General features: G+C 44.2%; 1 protein-coding gene across 10 annotated transcripts in view; it reads right to left on the reverse strand.

Moving 5' to 3' along the window:
* Positions 1-2,822: 2,822 nt before the first annotated feature.
* Eml4 (EMAP like 4) overlaps positions 2,823-20,140 on the reverse strand; it is a 123,920-nt gene continuing 106,602 nt past the window's right edge. For all 10 annotated transcript variants that reach the window (XM_085833007.1, XM_029470872.2, XM_021150126.2 and 7 more), the window contains 5 exons: positions 19,969-20,066; positions 10,064-10,151; positions 9,324-9,422; positions 5,829-5,959; positions 2,823-5,453 (listed from right to left, as the gene is read on the reverse strand). In XM_085833007.1, the coding sequence (XP_085689133.1) occupies positions 4,992-5,453; positions 5,829-5,959; positions 9,324-9,422; positions 10,064-10,151; positions 19,969-20,066 (878 nt within the window). In that variant the 3' untranslated portion in view covers positions 2,823-4,991. The remainder of the gene's footprint in view (positions 5,454-5,828; positions 5,960-9,323; positions 9,423-10,063; positions 10,152-19,968; positions 20,067-20,140) is intronic.

A 20,140-nucleotide genomic window follows, 5' to 3' on the forward strand; every position in this document is an offset into this window, starting at 1 on the left:
AAACAACTCCATTTTGTGCTAGACCAGGGGCTAAACTCCAATTCCAGGAAGAAAACCACAAACTCCACTTGAGCACATATCCCAATAGCAGGGTCAAGGTACATACCGATAAGATCCTGCAGAGAAGAGATAACCTGGCCATCCAGTTTGTCATGTGGTTTTACCCCTATGTTCAGTTCCTGCAGATTACACCAGAAATGCAACTTTTAAAAAAAGATTTATTTATTATATGTAAGTACACTGTTGCTGTCTTCAGACACTCCAGAAGGCATATGCCACCACCGCCTGATGAAGGAGGCATCAGATTTCATGAGCCACCATGTGGTTGCTGGTATATGAACTCAGGACCTTCGGAAGAGCAGTCAGCACTCGTAACTGTTGAGCCATCTTGCCAGCCCCAGCAATTTTTAAAATATTAACTTGCTGACCCATATAGAAATTCCCCAAGCTTGTTGTAACTACCTGTGCCCTTCCCCCAGCCTTGTGCAGGCTAAACAGACCTTGAGTCCTTGCTAGAATGGGTTACATGACCTAGGTGGGGTCGTCAGCTCCTCAGCACTACAGTTCCCTACAAGAACTTAGAGGTGTAGACTGCCCACTGAGCTTGCTTTGCAACATCATCCAGCTGAAACAAAGGATGGGTCTGTGGGTTCTCCCTATATAAACACAGTGCTGAATATTAAACTTGGAGCCTTGATCAGAACCTTTGTCTTGGTCTCATCCTTCTCTCACAGCCCATCCCTTTTCACTTCAGGTAAACCCAGTTTTCCATGCCCAATGGACTGCTACAACTACCAATAAACACCCTGCACCTAGACTCTGACCTGCTGAGACAGGGTTGGTGAGAGAGACCTTGCTCATGAGCTTGTAATAAAGGCTCTTATGTGTTTGTATCATGGGCTCCTTGGTAGCGTTTGGGGTCCCTGCGACGTGGTCATTAATACCAGCTCTCCTTCATTGCCCCTGGCCATCACTAGTTTGCCCTCCTCTCTACAGGGTCCTTCAGAGTTGTTTTTAGCTGGTTAACCCATCTAGTGTCTCTTAGGAGCAACCACCCATCTTAGTGTAATCTGGAGGTGGGAGAAAAGGAGCTGGCTGCATGGACAGAGCCTTCAAGTGGTGGTCACTGGTCATCTAAGTTACTGGGCTCTTCTGTTCCTGGTCTATCCAATGGTAACAATGAGACTTGGGACTGTTGCAAGGGCTGAAGCGTCTATGGCACTCCCAGGATGGGACAGTTGTTCTGAAAGAGTCTGGCGGTTATGGGGACTGGTAGTGAAGCTAGAAAAGAACTCAAGGGGCCCTGTGAAAGGTGAGTCTGGTAGCTCAGAGGGAAGGCTGCAGCCTCTATGTTTTTGGAAAAGCACCTGGATCCTATGTGCTCTTAAGCTCTTGGGTGTGAGCTTGGGGCAGTCCCGGACTTACTTCTGCAGCAGAGCCCAGCAGTGACAGCATGCGTGTAACATGACTGGGGAATGCATCCTCTTGGGCAAGGAGTCTGAAGGTGGCCCCTTCCTTGGTTCCTCTCATTTCCTCTGCAGTATCAGAGCCTGACACTGTTAGAGCCTCCTTGTTCCCGTGTAGGCTTTCTTTGATGTCTTGGGCCTGTAAGCGTGCAGTCCTGGCATGTCCCTTGCTAAGGTGGGCTGGTTGCCCTGCCTTGATTTTTCAGCTAAGGCTCCACAGCAGCTGACGGTCGAGGTGGGTATGGCCCAGTCGGCTTGCAGCAGGTCTTCCTCCACAGCAGTCTCTCACTCGTGTGGTGGTGCGCGCCTGCAATCCAAGCACTCAGGAGGCCGAGACAATGTTAATGTCAGCCTGGGCCTCCACAAGAAATGTCCAAAAGTAAAACGAAACACATATATACCAAATTCAAAACTACCCCTCGCCATAAAAACCCCACACACGTTAACTGCTCTAAAGCAGGAGACAGCTCCTGTAATCTATGTAGCCACAGCAACCTCAACGCCCTGAAAACTTGATTCCCCTATCTATAGTTTCTTTCCTACATTTATTTTTAAAACCTAGTCATTCCACTTAGCCAATGTTGATGCTTTAGGCATTCTGTCCAGCTGAAATGGGGGGTTTCCCCTTTCCTTTTCTGAGGAAGGGTCTCAGTAATGTAGCCCCTGCTGGCCTTGACCTTACAGGGACTGACTGGGACTGTCTCTGCTTCCCCAGCCTGGGATTAAAGGTGTCTGTCACCACACCTGACTTAAAAAGGGAATCCTCTCATGGCTGAACAGCTATGAATGTGTAGTTATCGAAGCTGAGTAAGATAACTATGAGCCCCCCCCCCCTTATTTCCATGACTATAAATGCTGTTGTCAACTTGTATGGAGGAGTGTACTGCTGAGCCACAAGGGAGACTACAGGCATGCCAACCTGTTTCCTACAGGCCTTCAAACACCAGCAACAGGAAGTAGCCAGGTCAGGTAGGTAACTGGGTAATTACCAGGACCAGCCAGTGTTAGACATTAGCAACATCACAGAGAGGAAGCAAGCGGAAGCTGCACTGTTCCCTGCTGACCAGGGGGCATCTTTCTGAAGGAAGTTCCTCTGCTGGCATGAGGTTTCTTGCTACCAGGAGTTTGTTTACAACAGCAGTCAACTGGTGTCTCCTTCTCATATCTGGGTAGTCACACAAAGTACCAGAAGAAACCTACTTAGGATACATGTAAAAACCAAAGAACTGCATATAGGGCATGCCTGTAATAACTTTCCAGGCTGAGGCAGGAGGATTGTCACAAGTTTAAGGCCAGCCTAGAATGCATAGCAAGACTGTCTCCGACAACCAAGACCAAACAAAGGCAAAGGAAACATTTTGATTATCTTATTTTTTTATCTTCAAAATTTTCTGCCATGACATCGGAATGCATGATAGAAATGGCTCATCTTCACGTGAAACACTTGGGTTCATTTTCATTCACAAGTTTTCTAAAAACAAAACAAAACAAAAAACCCCAACAAAACAAAAACAGTTTCATAATCCCACCTCCTTCCAACCATTATCACAGATCTGACTGACGGGAAACAGTAGTGACCAGCACCAGAGGCTGGAGCGCTCTCTGCACATTAGTAGTGTCTTTGGAACTACCACCCAAGAGGATCATGATTATAAATCTCATTGTACATGGTAACCCCAAAGGTGACACATGTCCCCAAATAAAGTCCCTGCGTGTGGCGAGCCGCATCCTCCAGGCACTGAGAGACGCACGTTCTTCTCCTTGAATTGCTTGTTCATCTCCTAGTATCCATTTTGCAAGGACTTGATTTCATCTCCACTGCTAGCTGGTGAACAGAGATGCCTGAAGCTGTGCGCTCTGACACTGGGTGAAGACTAAACTGAAGAAGTCAGGTGGCTTGAAATCTCCCTCTGAAAGAGAGCTATGTTGAGAGAGCTATGTCGAGGTGAGGATTTTTTATTTTTATTTTTTCCAATTAAAAAAAGCTGTAAACAAAAGGAGAGAGCTTCATGGACATATATACCTAGACACAGACTTTGAACGCACTTCGATGTGTGCATCTTACTCAGACACACCCTTGGCACAGCGTGTGAATAGTGGCGAGTGTCCTTGGCGTTCACGGTTCCCAGCGCTGATGACATACCTGATGTGTTACTCCTGAGAAGGTACTGGAAGGGATGACAGTTCTGCTGCACTCTGGAATGGCACGATCACATAAAGGCTTGCACACTTAAGACTTCTGAACTTAAGAAAAGTCACATAATCCAACAACAAAAAAGTAGGAAAACAATGTAGGAAGTTAAAAAAAATAGTTTTGTAATTAAAGTATAAACAAACATAGGAAATGCACACTTGTCAATCACTGAAGTAGGAAACACATACTTAGGAAAAATAGTTATCTGACAAAACTTAGAAAAGCCGACCTGCCCATGTATACTACTAACACATGCACTGCCCAGACCAAAGCCAGCCATACAAGGGCTGCAAGGCTCACCGAAGGAGGAAATGCTCACAGACAGCACATCTGCAAGGGGTGCAGTCTATAGGCGGCACTGTGACTATTACATTTCTATAAAAAAAGACATCTCTTGGTGTAATTTGTATAAAAATTACAACTAGACCAATGAATTTCAAGCACCAATTTGACCACTTAGCGACTGTGAGGGAACAGATAGCGCTGAAGGCTAGCGACAGTTAGCAGGTCGTCATTACAGTTCATCGGTTAAAGGCATGCGGTTTGTTTTCTTCCATTCCCTTGAATGCCCAACATTACAGAATGTTTAGGCCAGTGAAGGACTCCTTGGAGAATCGATTCTCTCAGAATCATGGTTTACTATACATGAAAAGCTCAACAAACCAAGGCTTGCTTCTGGGATATAGCAATCTGTACACAAGCCACTGAGGACTGTTTCTCATCAGAACTTAGAAAGGCAGCACCTAGGCAGTAGCCTCCTACAAGCACGTCTGGACATCTCGGGTAGTGTAAGAAAATGCAACATCCCATGGAAAGGCAACACCATCGCACTTGGCAATGCTAACATTCCCCTTAATTAAGCTCCCGTTAGACATCTGAGTGGGACGGTATCACAATGACAGCACTTTTTCCTGCTTTCATTTTTTGCATCAGGAAAAAATGGCAGCTTGAGCCAGCAGCCACACGAGCGATGGTGCCTGAGCGGCCTCCAGCTGTTGAGGAATGGAGGAAATCGCATTCAGGTAACAGGTTTCTTCCAATGGGTGCAGCTGCAGTTTGGTTTCCAGTATCTGCACCACGAATGTGGATTTCTTGGACACACTCACCTGCCAGTCTCCTCCTGCTATTTAAGTTTGGTGACGTCGTCAACATCTACCAAACAGTCTCCTGGATTGCTCTAGCTCACTGGTGGCATATTGGACTGCTGGAGAGTGTCCGATCTCATGGGAAAGAAACCTCCATCCACAGTCATCTCACCACTGCCCGTCCCGTTACCTGGCCCCATCACGTCACGGGGTCACGGGCTGCAGAGGAACCCTGCAGCCTGGGTTTTAGCATAGGGGTGTTGTGCCTCGATCCTCCTCAGGCAGCTCAGGTGCTCCCTGTTTCTCACCTAACTCACTAGCAGGCTCTTCATCAATCAGCACACCAAGGTCTTCCCTACCCCACTCGCTCTGCTCCTCGCTGGGCTCTGTGATCTGCTCCAGGCTGTTCTCCACAAGTGTGGAGGAGCTGCCCATTCTGCTTTCCTCTTCAGCCGTCCCAGTTAATGGTAGGGAAGGAGGCAGTGGAGGAGAGTTAGACGGCCTGGCAGTTTCAGAGGAAGAGGCAGGGGTTTTGGTCACACTGGCGTCTGTTATGACCTCGTTTTGAGGCACAGGTAACTTTTCCACAAGCTTCCACTGAATGATGCTCATATCTTTCCCACCAGTTGAAATTAGGTGACTGTCATTATGAGTAAAACTGACGTTGGTCACATGGCTGCTGTGGGCACTGTACTTGTGACTGGGAGCCTAGAAAAGAAATCAGATGGGAAAATTAAACTCATTTTTACATGCCTGCTCACAGCAGTAGAGATGAGCAGGGAGATTAAGTCAGGTTATGAAAACAGGTTCATTTATGTCTGTGCTAGGAGACATCAGAGCTGAGGAACGGACCTGGGAAGATCTTCCTTTTCTTATTTCTTTAAAAGGAACGAGAGTCTGGAAGTGCACTCAGGCAATGGTAGTACCTGAGAGTCAAAGGCAGGAGGAGTGCTATGAACTCAAGGCTAAAAGACCCTGACTCAGAAAGAAACAACAGGACACTAAGAATCGCCCACCCTCTAGCATGACAAAGGGGAAACTGGGCAAGGGTGTGCTGTGCAGCACATCACCAAGAGCGCTGACCTTGGCTTTGGAGCAGGGGTACTGAAAGAGATGAACTTTACAGAAATCATCAGCCACTGCGATCACTCTTCTGTTGTGGGATCGAACCAGTGCGTTGATGTCTGTCCCATCAGATCCTTCCGGCCAGACTCCTAGAGAAAATGTAACTGACGTTTCACACACCCAAACACCTCAAGCCAAGCAACACAGAGGCAATCCTAGTCAGCAAGAAGCAACAGGTGGTGCCAAGACACTAGCCTCACTGTGACCTGCTTCCACAACAAGCTCCTTAGGAGACACCATCAGTTCCTCGTAGAGAGGAACGCAGAGGCACTCTGTCAGCAAAGGGTAAGGACTAAGCGCTCCCTTCCTGGTAGGTGAGCGCCTTCACAAAGTGTTCTCATGGAAGGGCCTAGGCAGACACTGCTTTAGTGTGCTCTATCCTACAGAACTGTGTTCGAAGAGAAGGCATACCAAATACGCTTAGCAAGTTACTCTGAGGCGGGGCTGTCATGGTCTAAGTGAACAAGCTTCTTTTAGTCCAGACAGAAACTGTGGAAATTAGAGCTGAGGTATTGACTTCCTATGGCTGAATCCTACTCAGTCATTTTTTGGGCTCATTCTATTTGTTTTTTTTTTTTTTTGGTGTGTGTATGAGTGTTGCTTACAGTAAGGATAAGCACAACACATGTGTGCCTGGTGATCACAGATGTCACAGACGGTGTCTGAGCCCTGGAACAGAGTAACCATTCTAAGCACAGTGCTTTTCACTCAGGAGTCCACCTTTCTAGTCCTGAGAACAAATTCATTTTGGGGGGAAGGTATATTTGTGTATTACACACTTGTGAGTGTGCAGGGCAGGTACATGCAAAGCCACAGGAAGATGCTGGGAGTCTTACTCCACTCCGCTCTGCCTTGTTCCATTAAGACAGGGTCAGTCAGTGTGCTGGGGAGATAGTTGTTAAGCCCTGATTGCTCCTCCACAGGAATGGGACTTGCATGGTGGCTCACAATCATCTTTAACTCCAGCTTCAGAGGAGTCAATCAATGTCTTCTGGCCCCCACAGACATGCAGATGACACATTTACATACATGCAAGCAAAATATTCTTTATACATAAATCTTAAAAGGGGGAAAGAGGGCAGAGTCACTGTTTATGCTAGAACAACTTCCCAGCAAGTTCCTGGGATGTGCCTGCCTTGACCACACAAGGCTGCGGTTGTAGGCATGTTCAGGACCACATCCAACTTTCTGTGTGTGCACTGGAAACTCAAACTCAGGTTTTCATGCTTGCACATAAAGTGTTTGTACCCACAAAACATCTCCTTAGCTTCAGGGTCTCTGCTGTGGAAATTAGAGCTGAGGTCTAATAACATTGTCAATAACATTCAGGAACCTGTCTCTATCTCTCTGTTGATGGGATTACAGTTCAGGCTACTATCTATATCTGATTTTTTACATGTTAGCTAGAAGTCTGAATTTGGGTCTTCATGCTTACACTGCAAGCACTTTGCCAAATAAGCTATCTCCTCAGCCCTATAATCCCCAACTTTTATCTTTAAATAATAATCGGCTAAAAATCACCTTAATATTTTAAAAAATGGCACTAGGACAACTGAATGCCCATAAGCGAAGAAGACGACAAGGAAGAAGACGAAGAATAAGACGAAGAAGAAAGAAGAAAGAAGAAAGGAGAAGAAGAAGAAAGAAGAAGAAAGAAGAAGAAGAAAGAAGGAAGAAGAAAGAAGGAAGAAGAAAGAAGAAGAAGAATGAAGAAAGAAGAAAGAAGAAGAAGAAGAAGAAAGAAGTAATAGTAGTAGCAGTAGTAGTAGTGGTGGTGGTGGTGGTGCAAGGACGCTAAACACCAGTGGAATGTCATGGCACAGTTACATAGCAGTGGTCCCACCAAAGCCACAGAACAGCAGCACCACACTGTACTGTAATGCCCGAGAAATGAAGCCTTGTTTGTAGACACTCTGTCCATGTGCGCAGCATCATTATTATGATAGCTGAGAGGTGGGATGAACAAAATGTAGTCTCTGTCACTCATACAGAAGGATGCCAGAGCCTTGATACACACCAGGGGAGCTTTTTTTTTTTTTTTAAAGATTTATTTATTGTATGTGAGTACACTGTTGCTGTCTTTAGGTACACCAGATGTGAGGGTTGTGAGGCACCATGTGGTTGCTGGGAATTGAACTCGGGACCTCTGGAAGAGCAACCAGTTCTCTTAACCACTGAGCCACCTCTCCAGCTTCCAGATGAGTGCCCCCCCCCCCCCCCCGGGCTTGTGTAGCTCTGGCTGTCCTGGAACTCACTCTGTAGACCAGGCTGGCCTCGAGCGCAGCCACTGTCAACAGACCACATTGTATGTGTATGTTTATATGAACTATCCAGACAGGGAACTGACAGAAAAAGCAGATGTGTACTGGCTGCTGGGCTGGGGGAGAGTAGTGGTTCCCATCCTTCCTAACACTGTGGCTCTTCCTCACGATGGGGTGACTCCCAACCATAAAACTATTTCATTGCTACTTCATAACTAATTTTGCTACTGTTATGAATCATAATGTGAATATCTGATACTTATTTATGATAGGGTACTTATGAAAGGGTTGCTGACTCCTTAAGGGGTCATGACCCACAGGCTGAGAACACTGGGATAGAGGGCACCCTGAGCCCTCTATCCCAGTGCTGAAGGTTCCTTGGAAGTGAGGAAAATGCTGCAAGATCAAAGCACAACAAGTCCATGAGTGTGGGTTTGGGAAAACCACTGGTTTGTACGCTTTAGGTAAACCAATCAATATGTGTCAAGATCTCAATAATGCTGCTATTTTTTGGAATGTCTTTACTAATTTGAAAACTTCAAACCCACTTTTGGGAAATACAATTCAGATGTTTTACCCCTTTGTGTCAACTCCTTTCTGTTGAGACAAAGTTTAGGGCTCTGCAGAGACCAATCTCATATTGGTTCAGTCAGTACCTTAGGGTTTTACTGCTGTGAACAGACACCATGACCAAGACAACTCTTACAAGGACATTTCATTGGGACTGGCTTACAGGTTCAGAAATTCAGTCCATTATCATCATGGTGGGAAGCATGGCAGTGTGCAGGCAGGCATGGAGCTGGAGGAGTTGAGAGTTCTACATCTTTATCTGAGGGTTGCTTGGAGAAGACTAACTTCCTGGCAGCTAGGAGGAAGGTTTATAAGCCCACCCCCACAGTGACACACTTTCTCCAATAAGGCCACACATCCTAATGGTGCCACTCTCTGGGCATATTCAAACACCACAGTTAGTCCATTTAATTTCTCTTAATCTGAAAGTAAGAGTCTTACTATATAGTCTTGCCTGGCCTCAAACTCTCAGAGATACACCTACCTATCTGCCTTTTAAATGTTGGGGTTAAAGGAGCGTGCCATCAAGCCTGGCTAATAACTTTCTTCTATCAATTTACCTGGTAAACATGATGTATAAAAAGCTCTCACACATTCTTCACATTAGCTGCAATTTTCTTACCAAAGACTTGGAAGCCTAGCACACAGGTATATGTTGTCCAATCGATGTCCTTGCAATCTGATCGGTTCCTGATTAGTTTGCAGCCATTTTCAATGTCCCCTTTAGAAATTTAGAAACAAGAAGTATAATAATAGTGCTGTGTACAAATGTATCTGAAAGTGCGTCTTGATTCAAACTAGTCATGTTTACTTGTATTTATAATCCACACACTGAGAGACATTTACGATTCATTTAAACTAGTCATGTTTACTTGTATTTATAATCCACACACTGAAAGACATTCAAGATTCATTTAAACTAGTCATGTTTACTTGTATTTATAGTCCACACACTGAAAGACATTTAAGATTCATTTAAAAAGGAAAAGAATGTGTTTAACAGGACCTTGCAGAATTACAAAGTGTTTCCCATAGAAGTTTTAATCTTTTCTATGGAAGCATAAAGGCTCACCCATAACGTTTGCCCTGCCTCCAGGAAAAGCGGTTAAATGTAACCATTTAGAGCTGTATCAGGTTCACAGAAAGATCTCTCGTGGCAACATCTGCTCAGTTCTACACCATTAAATGAATGCATTGCTTTCTTGGAGAAGAGGCTTGCACGTAAGACTCCTTACTTAGCGTGGAGTAACAGAAGCTGTAAGTTAGAGGCCAGCATGCACTCCTCAGAGTTTGCACTCCATGTAGCCTGTACAGCAGTGCCTTGCAAACACATTGAACCCATACATGATTGTTCATACTTACAGTACAGTATCTCGTAGTCACCCGAGTTAGACATTATATGCTTATTGTCTGGGGACCAGTCAAGGTGTGTGATGTAGCTAGAATGTCCCTAAGAAAAGATTAAGAAAGAAAGCATTTAGAGTTTTGAATGACAATTTCCTACTTTACTAACATGCGCCAGGAATCCTAAGGGATGAGAGCATCATAGCCCAAGGGACCAAAAGGTTCAATGGTTCTTTTTACCCTGTACTCTTAGAAGCTGAGGATGCAGTAGACACAGGTATGTGAAGAGAACCAGTGGTAGAAGAATTTGGCAGGATTGTGGTGTTCAAAGGGCTGCACACAACAGGAAAACTACCAAGTTACTGGAACCTGGGTGAAACCTGCTGGTGTCTCTACCTACACCCCAGAAACAAGTCCCCTCCACCTAGGGAATCCCAAGAAGGACTCTTCAGCTCCCAGCTCAGATTTTAACGCATTCATCCTATGTCCCTATTAGAGCGCTGTCCGTCTTGAGAGTGCACTTCTGTCCCAGGTTAAACACACACGTTTCCCTGGGCTGTGTGTGCTCCCTGTAAAGTCAGAATGAAACTCTCCCAGGAAAACTCCTGTCTCCAGAGAATGCTCTGGGTGGGGCAAGTGATTGCAACACTGCAGTCCTGCAGAACACCTGGACCCAAGCTAATCACCGACTCTTTAAAACTTTCTTTAAGGGGCTGGTGAGATGGCTCAGTGGGTAAGAGCACCCTCTCCTCTCCTCTCCTCTCTTCCAAAGGTCCAGAGTTCAAATCCCAGCAACCACATGGTGGCTTACAACCATCCGCAACGAGATCTGGCGCCCTCTTCTGGAGTGTCTGAAGACAGCTACAGTGTACTTACATATAATAAATAAATCTTTAAAAACAAAACAAAACAAAAAAAACTTTCTTTAAATAGGAACATGTTAATATTATTTTGCTGCTTGGCTTTTAGTAGCACTGGAAAGGAAAACAACAAACACTACTAAATACTTAGCTGTTAGCTTCACATGTAAGCATCTGATGAGTCCCAGTAAGTCAGGTAAGTCAGAGAGAGCTCATGGTTGTCCATGTTGACAGACACACGCTGACTGGCTTCATCTAGCCAAATTTTGTACTTCTGGAATTAAAAGCTTCCTGCATACAGTGTTTTAAGTTAATAAATTCAATGTGTCTCAGATGCTGTTTTTAATGATCTATAAGCTTCTTAATTATTCCACTCTCCTCCCGAAGCCTGATTAAATGTGTCCTAAACTCCTTCTGGACCCATAGCCTTCTTCAGAGCATTGCAAATACATATGCTTATGTCTTAGTGAACTGAATTGTGGAAATTTGGGAATTCTGAAGCTTTCTGGATAATAGAGACTGTAGGTATGTTGGAAAACAGGTTGGGGAATCACTTGCAGTTGAGAATATCAGCAACAAGAGATCAGCTTCTAAAGCCAGAATGTATTTCTGAGTGAGCATGAGGACATGCTAACACATCATTGATAGACAAGTCTCAGGCCTAGCTCTGCTGTCTAGGGATAGCATGAGGACATGCTAACACATCATTGATAGACAAGTCTCAGGTCTAGCTCTGCTGTCTAGGGATAGCATGAGAACATGCTAACACATCATTGATAGACAAGTCTCAGGTCTCAGCTATGCTGTCTAGGGATTAAGCAGACTAATCTTGGCAATGCACATTCCTCTAAGTGTTCATTCTGACATAGATGTTCTTTGGATGGTACCTGCATCTTAGTGAAAAGCCTGCTGCCCTACTTAGAAGAGAATGAAAAACACTATGTGTCTACATAATACTTAATATGTAACAGTGGACACAGTGTGTGCAGGTCCATCAATGCATATTGCTCTCAAAGGCTTATCTGGGGACTAGGTCTGACTCATGTTGGAAAACAGAATGGTTATTTCCCCGATAGCAATGTCAACAATAAGCACAGAGTACACAGTGCAGCTATTGGGAAGTGGGGAAAGGGTCTGTAATACCTCACACCCCCAGATGTGACCATAGTGTCCTCTCCCAACTTACAGGCTCAGGGACAGAATGGGCTGAGCATCCCCATTCTAAGCCTGGAACCTGAATGCTGACAAGATTTAAAGCCCATGGATTTTGGAGCATTTTATATTTTAGATTTGATGGTCAACTGAGATATCCCAAATCTAAAACCCTTGTGAGACAAAGCACTTCATGTCAGATATTCAACCTGTGCACACATAGAGTAGGAAACTGTGTCAGACTTCACCACACCGGACAAGCACAATGGTACAGAGTGACCTTATCACCTTGAAACTTTAAAACAGTATTCAAAGCTAGCACTGCAATTACTGCTATTTGATTACCAGATGGTACAACCACATGCTAATTACAAGTAATATGAAGAACACAGCACCCGGAGAACAGCCATGAGCATTCAAGTGTGGCATTGCATGGAATACTGACTCCTAACTGAGTAGCCATCTCTAGTTTAGTCATCCTATAGAACTTTCTATAGTAATGAAAACGCTCTCTATCTTGGTGGTCCAGGGTCACCTGTAGTGTCTAAGTAGCCAACTTGTAACTAGTATTCCAAGGACACCGACCTGTACTTAACATTATGAACACAAAGTTGTGACCAGTAAGTACCATACTGGATTAGCAAGGGCTACAAATTGTCAATTCATTTTTTTTTTTTTTTTAGTATTTGCAAAGTTCCTCTTACTATTTAGTGCACTTAGAGTAAGATGTGGTTCTGTTTCTGGACTCTAGTCTGTCTATTCCCAAACAACTCTGATAATTCTGCAGCCCATGGGCAGTTTCAGATGAATATCAGATCTTTTCTCAAGCCCATAAACAACATGATGAATGTTTACAGCCACATCACATTGAGAGAAGAGTGTGCAAGGACCAGGCTCCGTCCTACCTACTTCTGTCTAGACACAGACCATGTCCACCTGGGCTCAGCCTGTCTTCCTGCGATTTCACGTGGCTTCTTGGGCTTGTTCTGTTTACTCTCAACACAAGGTTTTGTTCTAGTAGCAGGGATTAAAGATAAGGTCTCCCAAACTTTTTACTTCTTGAGATATTTTCATTCAGTTACTCGGGCTGGGCTTCAGCCTCTAAGTAGCTGGGATGACAGGCCTGTGCCATCATGCCCATCCTCATGGTAATTTTGCTGTTATCCCTCCTACTCTATTTAAAGAACAGTTCCTCCTTTATTCCCCCAAAAGAAGCCAGGTGGTGGAGGAACACAGCTTTAATCTCAGCACTTGGGAGGCAGAGGCAGGCAGATTTCAAGACCAGCCTGTCTACACAGTGAGCTCTAGGACAGATAGGACTAACCCTGTCTTGAAAAAACCAAAGCCCTCAAACAGTTACAGTTGTTTTGCTAGTCTAATCAAATCTAGTAGACTGAAGTACACTGGCAGTCCTAATCCGTAGCACTTGGTCAGGCACCCAGATACCCACCCCGCAAACTACTACTTGGCTCTGGGGGACGGGAGGACTGACTCAGTGAGAGGGTTGTCTTTGTTTCTTCTCTCCCCTCTGCTTAGAAGTATGAGACAATGGCTGGAGTTCCTTAGGCTACATAAAATGATGCAAGGCACTGATATGCAGTGGAAGGAAAGGAGACTATATGTGAGAGAGATGCTGGATCCAACCCAGGGCCTGCTACAGACTAGGCAAACACGCTGCTACTGAGCTCTGATTTCCAGTCCCTGATGACCTCTTTTAGATGAGTCTATTGTGGATTTGGTTTAATGCTTGTTATGTTAATGTTAAAATTGCACAAGAATCCACAGGTAAGATGCCCAGGGTTCCTACCATCAGTTGGTTTTAATTGGTAAATAAAGTTGCTGACGGTCAATGGTTGGGCAGGGAGACAGAAAAAGGACTTTAGGATTGTCAGGCAGGGGAATGGAGAGAGAAAGGAGGATTGAGAACGGTCATGCCAGCAAAGGACAAAGACACAGTCAACATGTAAGAGTCGGGGAAGGGTGGCCTCAGCACCCCTCCTCCCCCAACTAGGTCTAGGGCAACATGTGTGTGTCTTTCATTCAGGAACCCAGAACTCTGGGGAAGATAGCAAGGATTGTGTGCAGCACGATTTGAGCAGGATTAATCAACTACTGCAACAGATGGTTCTGGGCCAGAAGGCTGAAGACAGATGTTCCAACGTTTTGCGGAAGTCAGCTGTCTATATAAATTGTTTAAGTTTTGGAAGCTATGTTTGTGTCCTTCCTATGTATTATTTAATTCGTTCTCACATCTCAATCACTTAAGTTGTTTAGCACTGAGGAAGATGATCTAGATTTGAAAAGGATGGTTTCAGATGGTAATGCAAGTTAAAATCAAAACAATTCAGATATAAAATTGTAAACTCTTTAAGTTAGGATAGATGTTAGAATAATGTACCTAAAACTGACAAAATTGATTGCCTGGACATTATTAGTGTATGTTATACCTTATAGTACACCTGTTACTATGTTCAATGTATATCCGAGAGAAAGGCCTTTTAATAGATGAAAAGGGGGAGAGTAGATTTGGTCTAATGCTTGCATTGTTACCTATGTTCCCAAAATTGCACAAAAATCTGCATGTAAGACGTTGAGGGTCCCTGACCTAGTTGTTTTTAATTGGTAAATAAAATTGCCAGAGGCCAATGGCAGGGCAGGGAGAGAGATGGGACTTTAGGATTTGAGGGCAAAGGGGCAGAGAGAGGAAGGAGGATTGAGAACCGCTGTGTGGGGAAAGGAGAGAGACCAGGCCTGAGGGTGCAGGAGAGAGCGCACAGCAATCACAGAAGACCCTGGAAGAGCGGCCCCAGCCCCTGCCCCCATTGGTCTAGGACAGCAAAGATGGAATATAGATTTTAGTAAGTAACAGCCCAGGAGTATTGGAGGGGAGGTGCAAGCCATGTGGAAGTTTGGGAATGGCCCAGCCATTGAGCTCTTTAAGGCATATTAATATAGAAGGGTGTATGTGTGTGTGTCTTAGTGTCTTACACGGCTTCTGCTGGGGTGATTTGAGCAGGACTGATTGGTTACAGCAGTCTATATCACTAATTTTATTTGTTTGATTTTTCAAGACAGGGTTTCTTGTGTAGCCCTGGCTATCCTGGAACTCATTCTGTCCACCAGGGTAGCCTCAAATCCATAGAGCTCTGCCTATCTCTGCCTCCCAAGTGCACACCCTCACCGCCTGACAGTATTGTAATTTTAGAGCTAGGAGAGTACTTTGTATAATCTACTATAGTTAACTGCAAAGCATATAACTCTATTCAAATCTGAGGTGCTTTTGTGGTTTATTTTCCTTGAGATTTCTAGGAAGTTTACATGAATCAGGACACAAAACACAATAAAAACATTTAATGGTCCACAAGATAAACAATTAAAAAATAATTGTAAAATAATGTTTTTGGAAAGAGAAAAGGTAGGTATCTTGTTGAGTGCTGCCCAGTGGAACCATCACTCATATTTTGTTTCTGGAAGGACAATGTGTAGGGACACTTAAACCTGCCTGCTGCCTTGTACTAGAGCGCCCAGATTTGCATCCTTGTGTTGCTCCATCTTCTGAAATAATGTGTCCACACACAATAACACCACAGAGAGGAAGACTGCAGCTGCTCAGAATGGTTATTCTCTATTACACGGGTATTTCCTAACACTCTAGTCTGTCTCTTTCTTTCTTTTGCTACCCTGTTCATGTAAACGTTGGCCAGTATCAGTGTTAGGTCTCGGGCAGTACAGCAACCAGTGCATATATCCAGAGCTCGCGGTGGGCTACAGAAGGCTTGCTGACAGCTGTGTAAAGCCAGCATTCTTTAGGAGCTTGTGAACCTGGTTCCTATTTGCCAGAAGGTGCCATTTCCCTTACCTAACTTACAAAGCCCACGCCTGACTTCCATGCTCCCTCCGTCCCTATGTTAGACATTAAAGCAAGCACCCTTAGATCCCCACTCTCTTCATACCCCACTGACTGGTCTCCCACAATTCCCTCGCTTGCTATGCTGTCTCTCTTGCTCTCTTGCTTCCCTAGCTCTGGCCATATTCAGTCTGCTCCCCTCAACAATAAAAACCTTTCCCTTAACCATACTATGGAGTGGTTGGTTTCTTTACTAATCCCTTTGCATACAATCAGGAAAATGACTGGAAGGAGGGGCCAGCATCTGCATTTGAATTCTGAGCTCTAGCTGTACCATTTTAAGAAAGGAACTATTAAAATTCAATTTTATGAAAATAAGATTCAGAGAAGCTATCAATTTGCTTGAAGTCACAAGTTAGTAGGTGGCTGAGCCAGCCTGGTCCAGTTTGTTCTCTTTAATAGCAGACAACAGACAAAGCAACAGTAGCATCTGAGCAGGCGGTAGGGGTAGAAAGAGCAGGGACAGAAGCACAGCCTGCAGGCAGCTGAGCCAGAGCCGTGCCCATTGTCACAGCCCTAACGGCTCTGTGTACGCACACAGGTCCTGAGACTGTCTCATGCGATTAATTGACTGTCATTTCCCAACATTTCCAAGGTCCTTCTGCTTGTCAGCTGTTAGACTGACTATTTTTTTCTCTGCTGGGTGAGTCAGATGGTAATAATAAAACACACTGCGGCAACTCTGAGGATCATAAGCACTGCACAGTCTTTCCTTGATGGCAAATGAGGAAAACTTTAAGTTCTAGATCTGCCATGATATCAAGACAACTGCAAAAGGAGGACTGAGTTAATAAGCAAGTAGCCCACACTGCAGCCAACTCTAAAGCCAGATTCCCACTCCATCTCTATGAGGTGGTGCATGTCCACAGTCCTAGTGGCCCAGGAGGCTGAGGCCAGCCTGGGCCACTTAAGAAGTTCCTGTCTCAAAACAAACCATCCAAACAAACAAAATATAGATTCTGTAAGGTTAAATCATATTTCCTATGCCCTATTTATTAAATAAGCTTTGGGGCCTGTTTATTCCTGTCAAGAGGTTACAAACTGAAGCATGATTTAAAGTTAGGCAGTGAGATGGCTCAGTGGTTATAGAGCTGTGTGCCATGTACTTGTGTCCCAGCACTGGAAGCCATGCAGAGCTGTCCTCTCACCTCCAATGTGCACTGTGCACATGTACTCACACACAAATCCTGCACATAATAGTCAAACAACTTATAGCCTACCATGGTTAAGTTAAAAAATCCTCATGGTGAAATATTGTTTTTCTTTTTTTATTTGTATGTGTGTGTGCATATGTTCCATGTGAATGCACATATACACACAGAGGCCAGATGACAACCTCACATTTCTTCACCAGTCTGGAACTCACCAAAGAGGCTAGGCTGGTTGGCAGTGAATCCCAGTGACCTGCCAGTTTCTGCACACACAGGGCAGGAATTACAACCCAGCACGCCCACGCCCAGCTTCTTTTGCTTAAACAAAGGTTCTGGGCTCCAAGGCCCTCAAGTTCGCAGGACAAGCACTTTTCCAGCTGAGCTGGAATATCTTTTTTTTTTTTTTTAATCTTTTTTTATATACTACAGACATTAAGTTGATAAATTAATTAAAAGATGCAAACAATGATTTGTAACTTGTTTTCAAAAGAAAGAAAATATTTTTAAGTTAAGTTCTGCAAGTATCTCAGATTGCTTGTAGACCAGTTTATAAGTGGACTGGTTTTAGAGTATGATATAAAACATACAGAGCAGTAATAAACAAATCTCTCTTCTCAAACACTAAGTCTTTGCTCATAAAAGTTCAACATTCTTCTTTTCTTTTCTGAGATAGTCTCATTATGTAGACCTGCCTGGCCTTGATCTTGTGACCAATGTTCTTGCCTCTGCGTCCAGACTGCTAAGAGCACAGGTCTGTGCTGCCAGGATAAGCAAACTGAAAACTCCGAATGTGAATGTCCGAAATGCTTTAAAATCTAGAACTTTATAAGCTCGTGTGATAGGTGGGTCAAAACACAAGTGTACTAAACACACTGTATAACATTATCTCTGTGCTGTGAGTGTAAGAAACGAATGAATCAGTGTTTTTACTTCAATTTGGCCCGAAGATCTCTTATAATGAGTATATAAATATTCGAAATGCCAGAAACCTGAAAGCTGAAATACTTCTGGTGCTAAGCATTTTAAGTAAAGAATAGTCAATCTGTGTAAAATAAGTAAAATAATTTTCAGCCCCACACTACATGTGTGTTTAGAAGAACTAGTTCTTTTATTTATGCACCTGAGTGAATTGTTTTATCAAGACTATCAAAGGATTCATGTCACCATGCTAATTCATCACGTCATTTGCTAATTCTGAATAATTTCCTAACACACATGCTAAGTTACTCCATTTTGAACATTTACTGAGTATTTATACGCCAGACACCAGCCTCAGTTCTTTACACACATTCACTTCGCTGCTGCTGCTTCCTTCCCTCCCTGTGTGCTGTATATATATGGGGGCCAGCTAGTGTCTGCCTTGTCCCTTGAAACAGGGTCTGTCATGTAAGCTGGAGCTAGGCTATACGCCAGTGAATCCCAGTGATCCTCCTGTCTACTCCCCAGTGCTGGGTTACAGGCATGCATGTCCATGCCCAGCTTTTTATGGGGGTGCTGGTAATTCAAACTCAGTCTTCATGCTTGCACACTAAACACTCTTACTTACTGAGCCATGTCCTCAGCCCTGCATTAGCTTCTTTTAATCCTGTGAAGTAGAAACTACCATTACCCTTACTTTGCAGGTGAGACGACTGAAACAGAAGGTTAGAGTAACCTGTTCAAGGCCACACTCGTGTCCAAGTGAGGAAGTAACGTTCAGGTCAGGAGTCTGCTGTCTGATGCAGTCTGTGTGTGTCTGTAGCCACCATGGGCTATTTCCTTCCTACTCTTCATTCCCATCCCGTGTGAGAGTGAAGCTAGGGCATCAGATACGCGGGCAGGTAACCCACACTGAGCTGCAGCTGCCCTTTCAGCTAGACTTCTCGGTGGCAGTGTGCTTGGTTTGTCTTCCTTTTCTTCTTGGCTCTCGTCTGCTGAGTGCCCCAGCTGGCCTGGAACTACAGATGAGTGCTACCATGCCTGGCACCTGTACCTCTTGAGGACAAAGGGACACATCTTCCAGACACAGTCTTGGTGCCTAGGCCCTTTCTTTAGTGTGAGCAGAGTTCCTACCTTACAGTAACCATGCAGATTATCTATAGAATTTAATTGTCATCTTATAAAGATGACCTTTTACCTTCAGAATATGGAAATACATTTCTGCTAACTGTCTTAAATGCAGACTGGTCTATATTACTACATTACTTACTTACTAAGCTCAAGGACAGCCAGGGTTAAACAGAGAAACCTGGGTCAAACATTAAATAAACTCTTAATACTAGTTAGAGGGAGAGAAAAGCTGAACTCAAATGTAAGGAAGAGATAGGCAACTGTGTTCTCCAGTTAGGTAATCACAATTTTATTTTTAAAAAAGATTGATTTAGTTATGTATATGTGTGTGACCAGAGAGAGCAATGGATTCCTTGGACCTGGAGTTATAGGTGGTTGACAACAGCTCAATATCAGACTGGCAATGACAATCAGGTCCCTGAAGGAGCAGCATTCCTTACTACTGAGCCATGTCTCCAGGTCTCTCACTCCTTTTTACTGAGATATGGTCTCCGGTAGCCCACGGTGGTCTCAAATTTATTGTGTAGCTGGGAATGACTTTGGATACTGATTCTTCTGCCCCCCTGTAAGCCAAGACATGGGATCCCAGGTATGTGCCACCATTCCTGGTTTATGATGTACTGGGGACCGAGGCAAGGGACTCACTCACCGTGTCCTAGTTCAGGCATTCTCAGTTTTCACAGAAATAGTTTAAAGCAGCTATTAGGAGAGTAACAGCTGTGTCACTATGAACATTTAATTCTCCTCATAACAGAGTATCTTTCAATCACCGTGTCACTTAAGTCACTCTACTTTGCTACTTACAGTGCACTTTCCATATCTGCTGTATTTTCTTCCGTTTTCTAAGACTGTGTAGAGGTAAATAAAGTTGTCATGAGAGCCCACAGCCAGAAGAGTACCATCTAGAATGAAACAGGAAAAAGTGCTAGTTGAAAATGTCTGTATGTATTGCTGCCTTATTTGTTCTATATCAAAT

This window comes from Mus caroli, unplaced genomic scaffold, assembly GCF_978045245.1.
Source record: "Mus caroli unplaced genomic scaffold, Mus_caroli_1 scaffold_18, whole genome shotgun sequence".
Taxonomy (NCBI): Eukaryota; Metazoa; Chordata; class Mammalia; order Rodentia; family Muridae; genus Mus; species Mus caroli.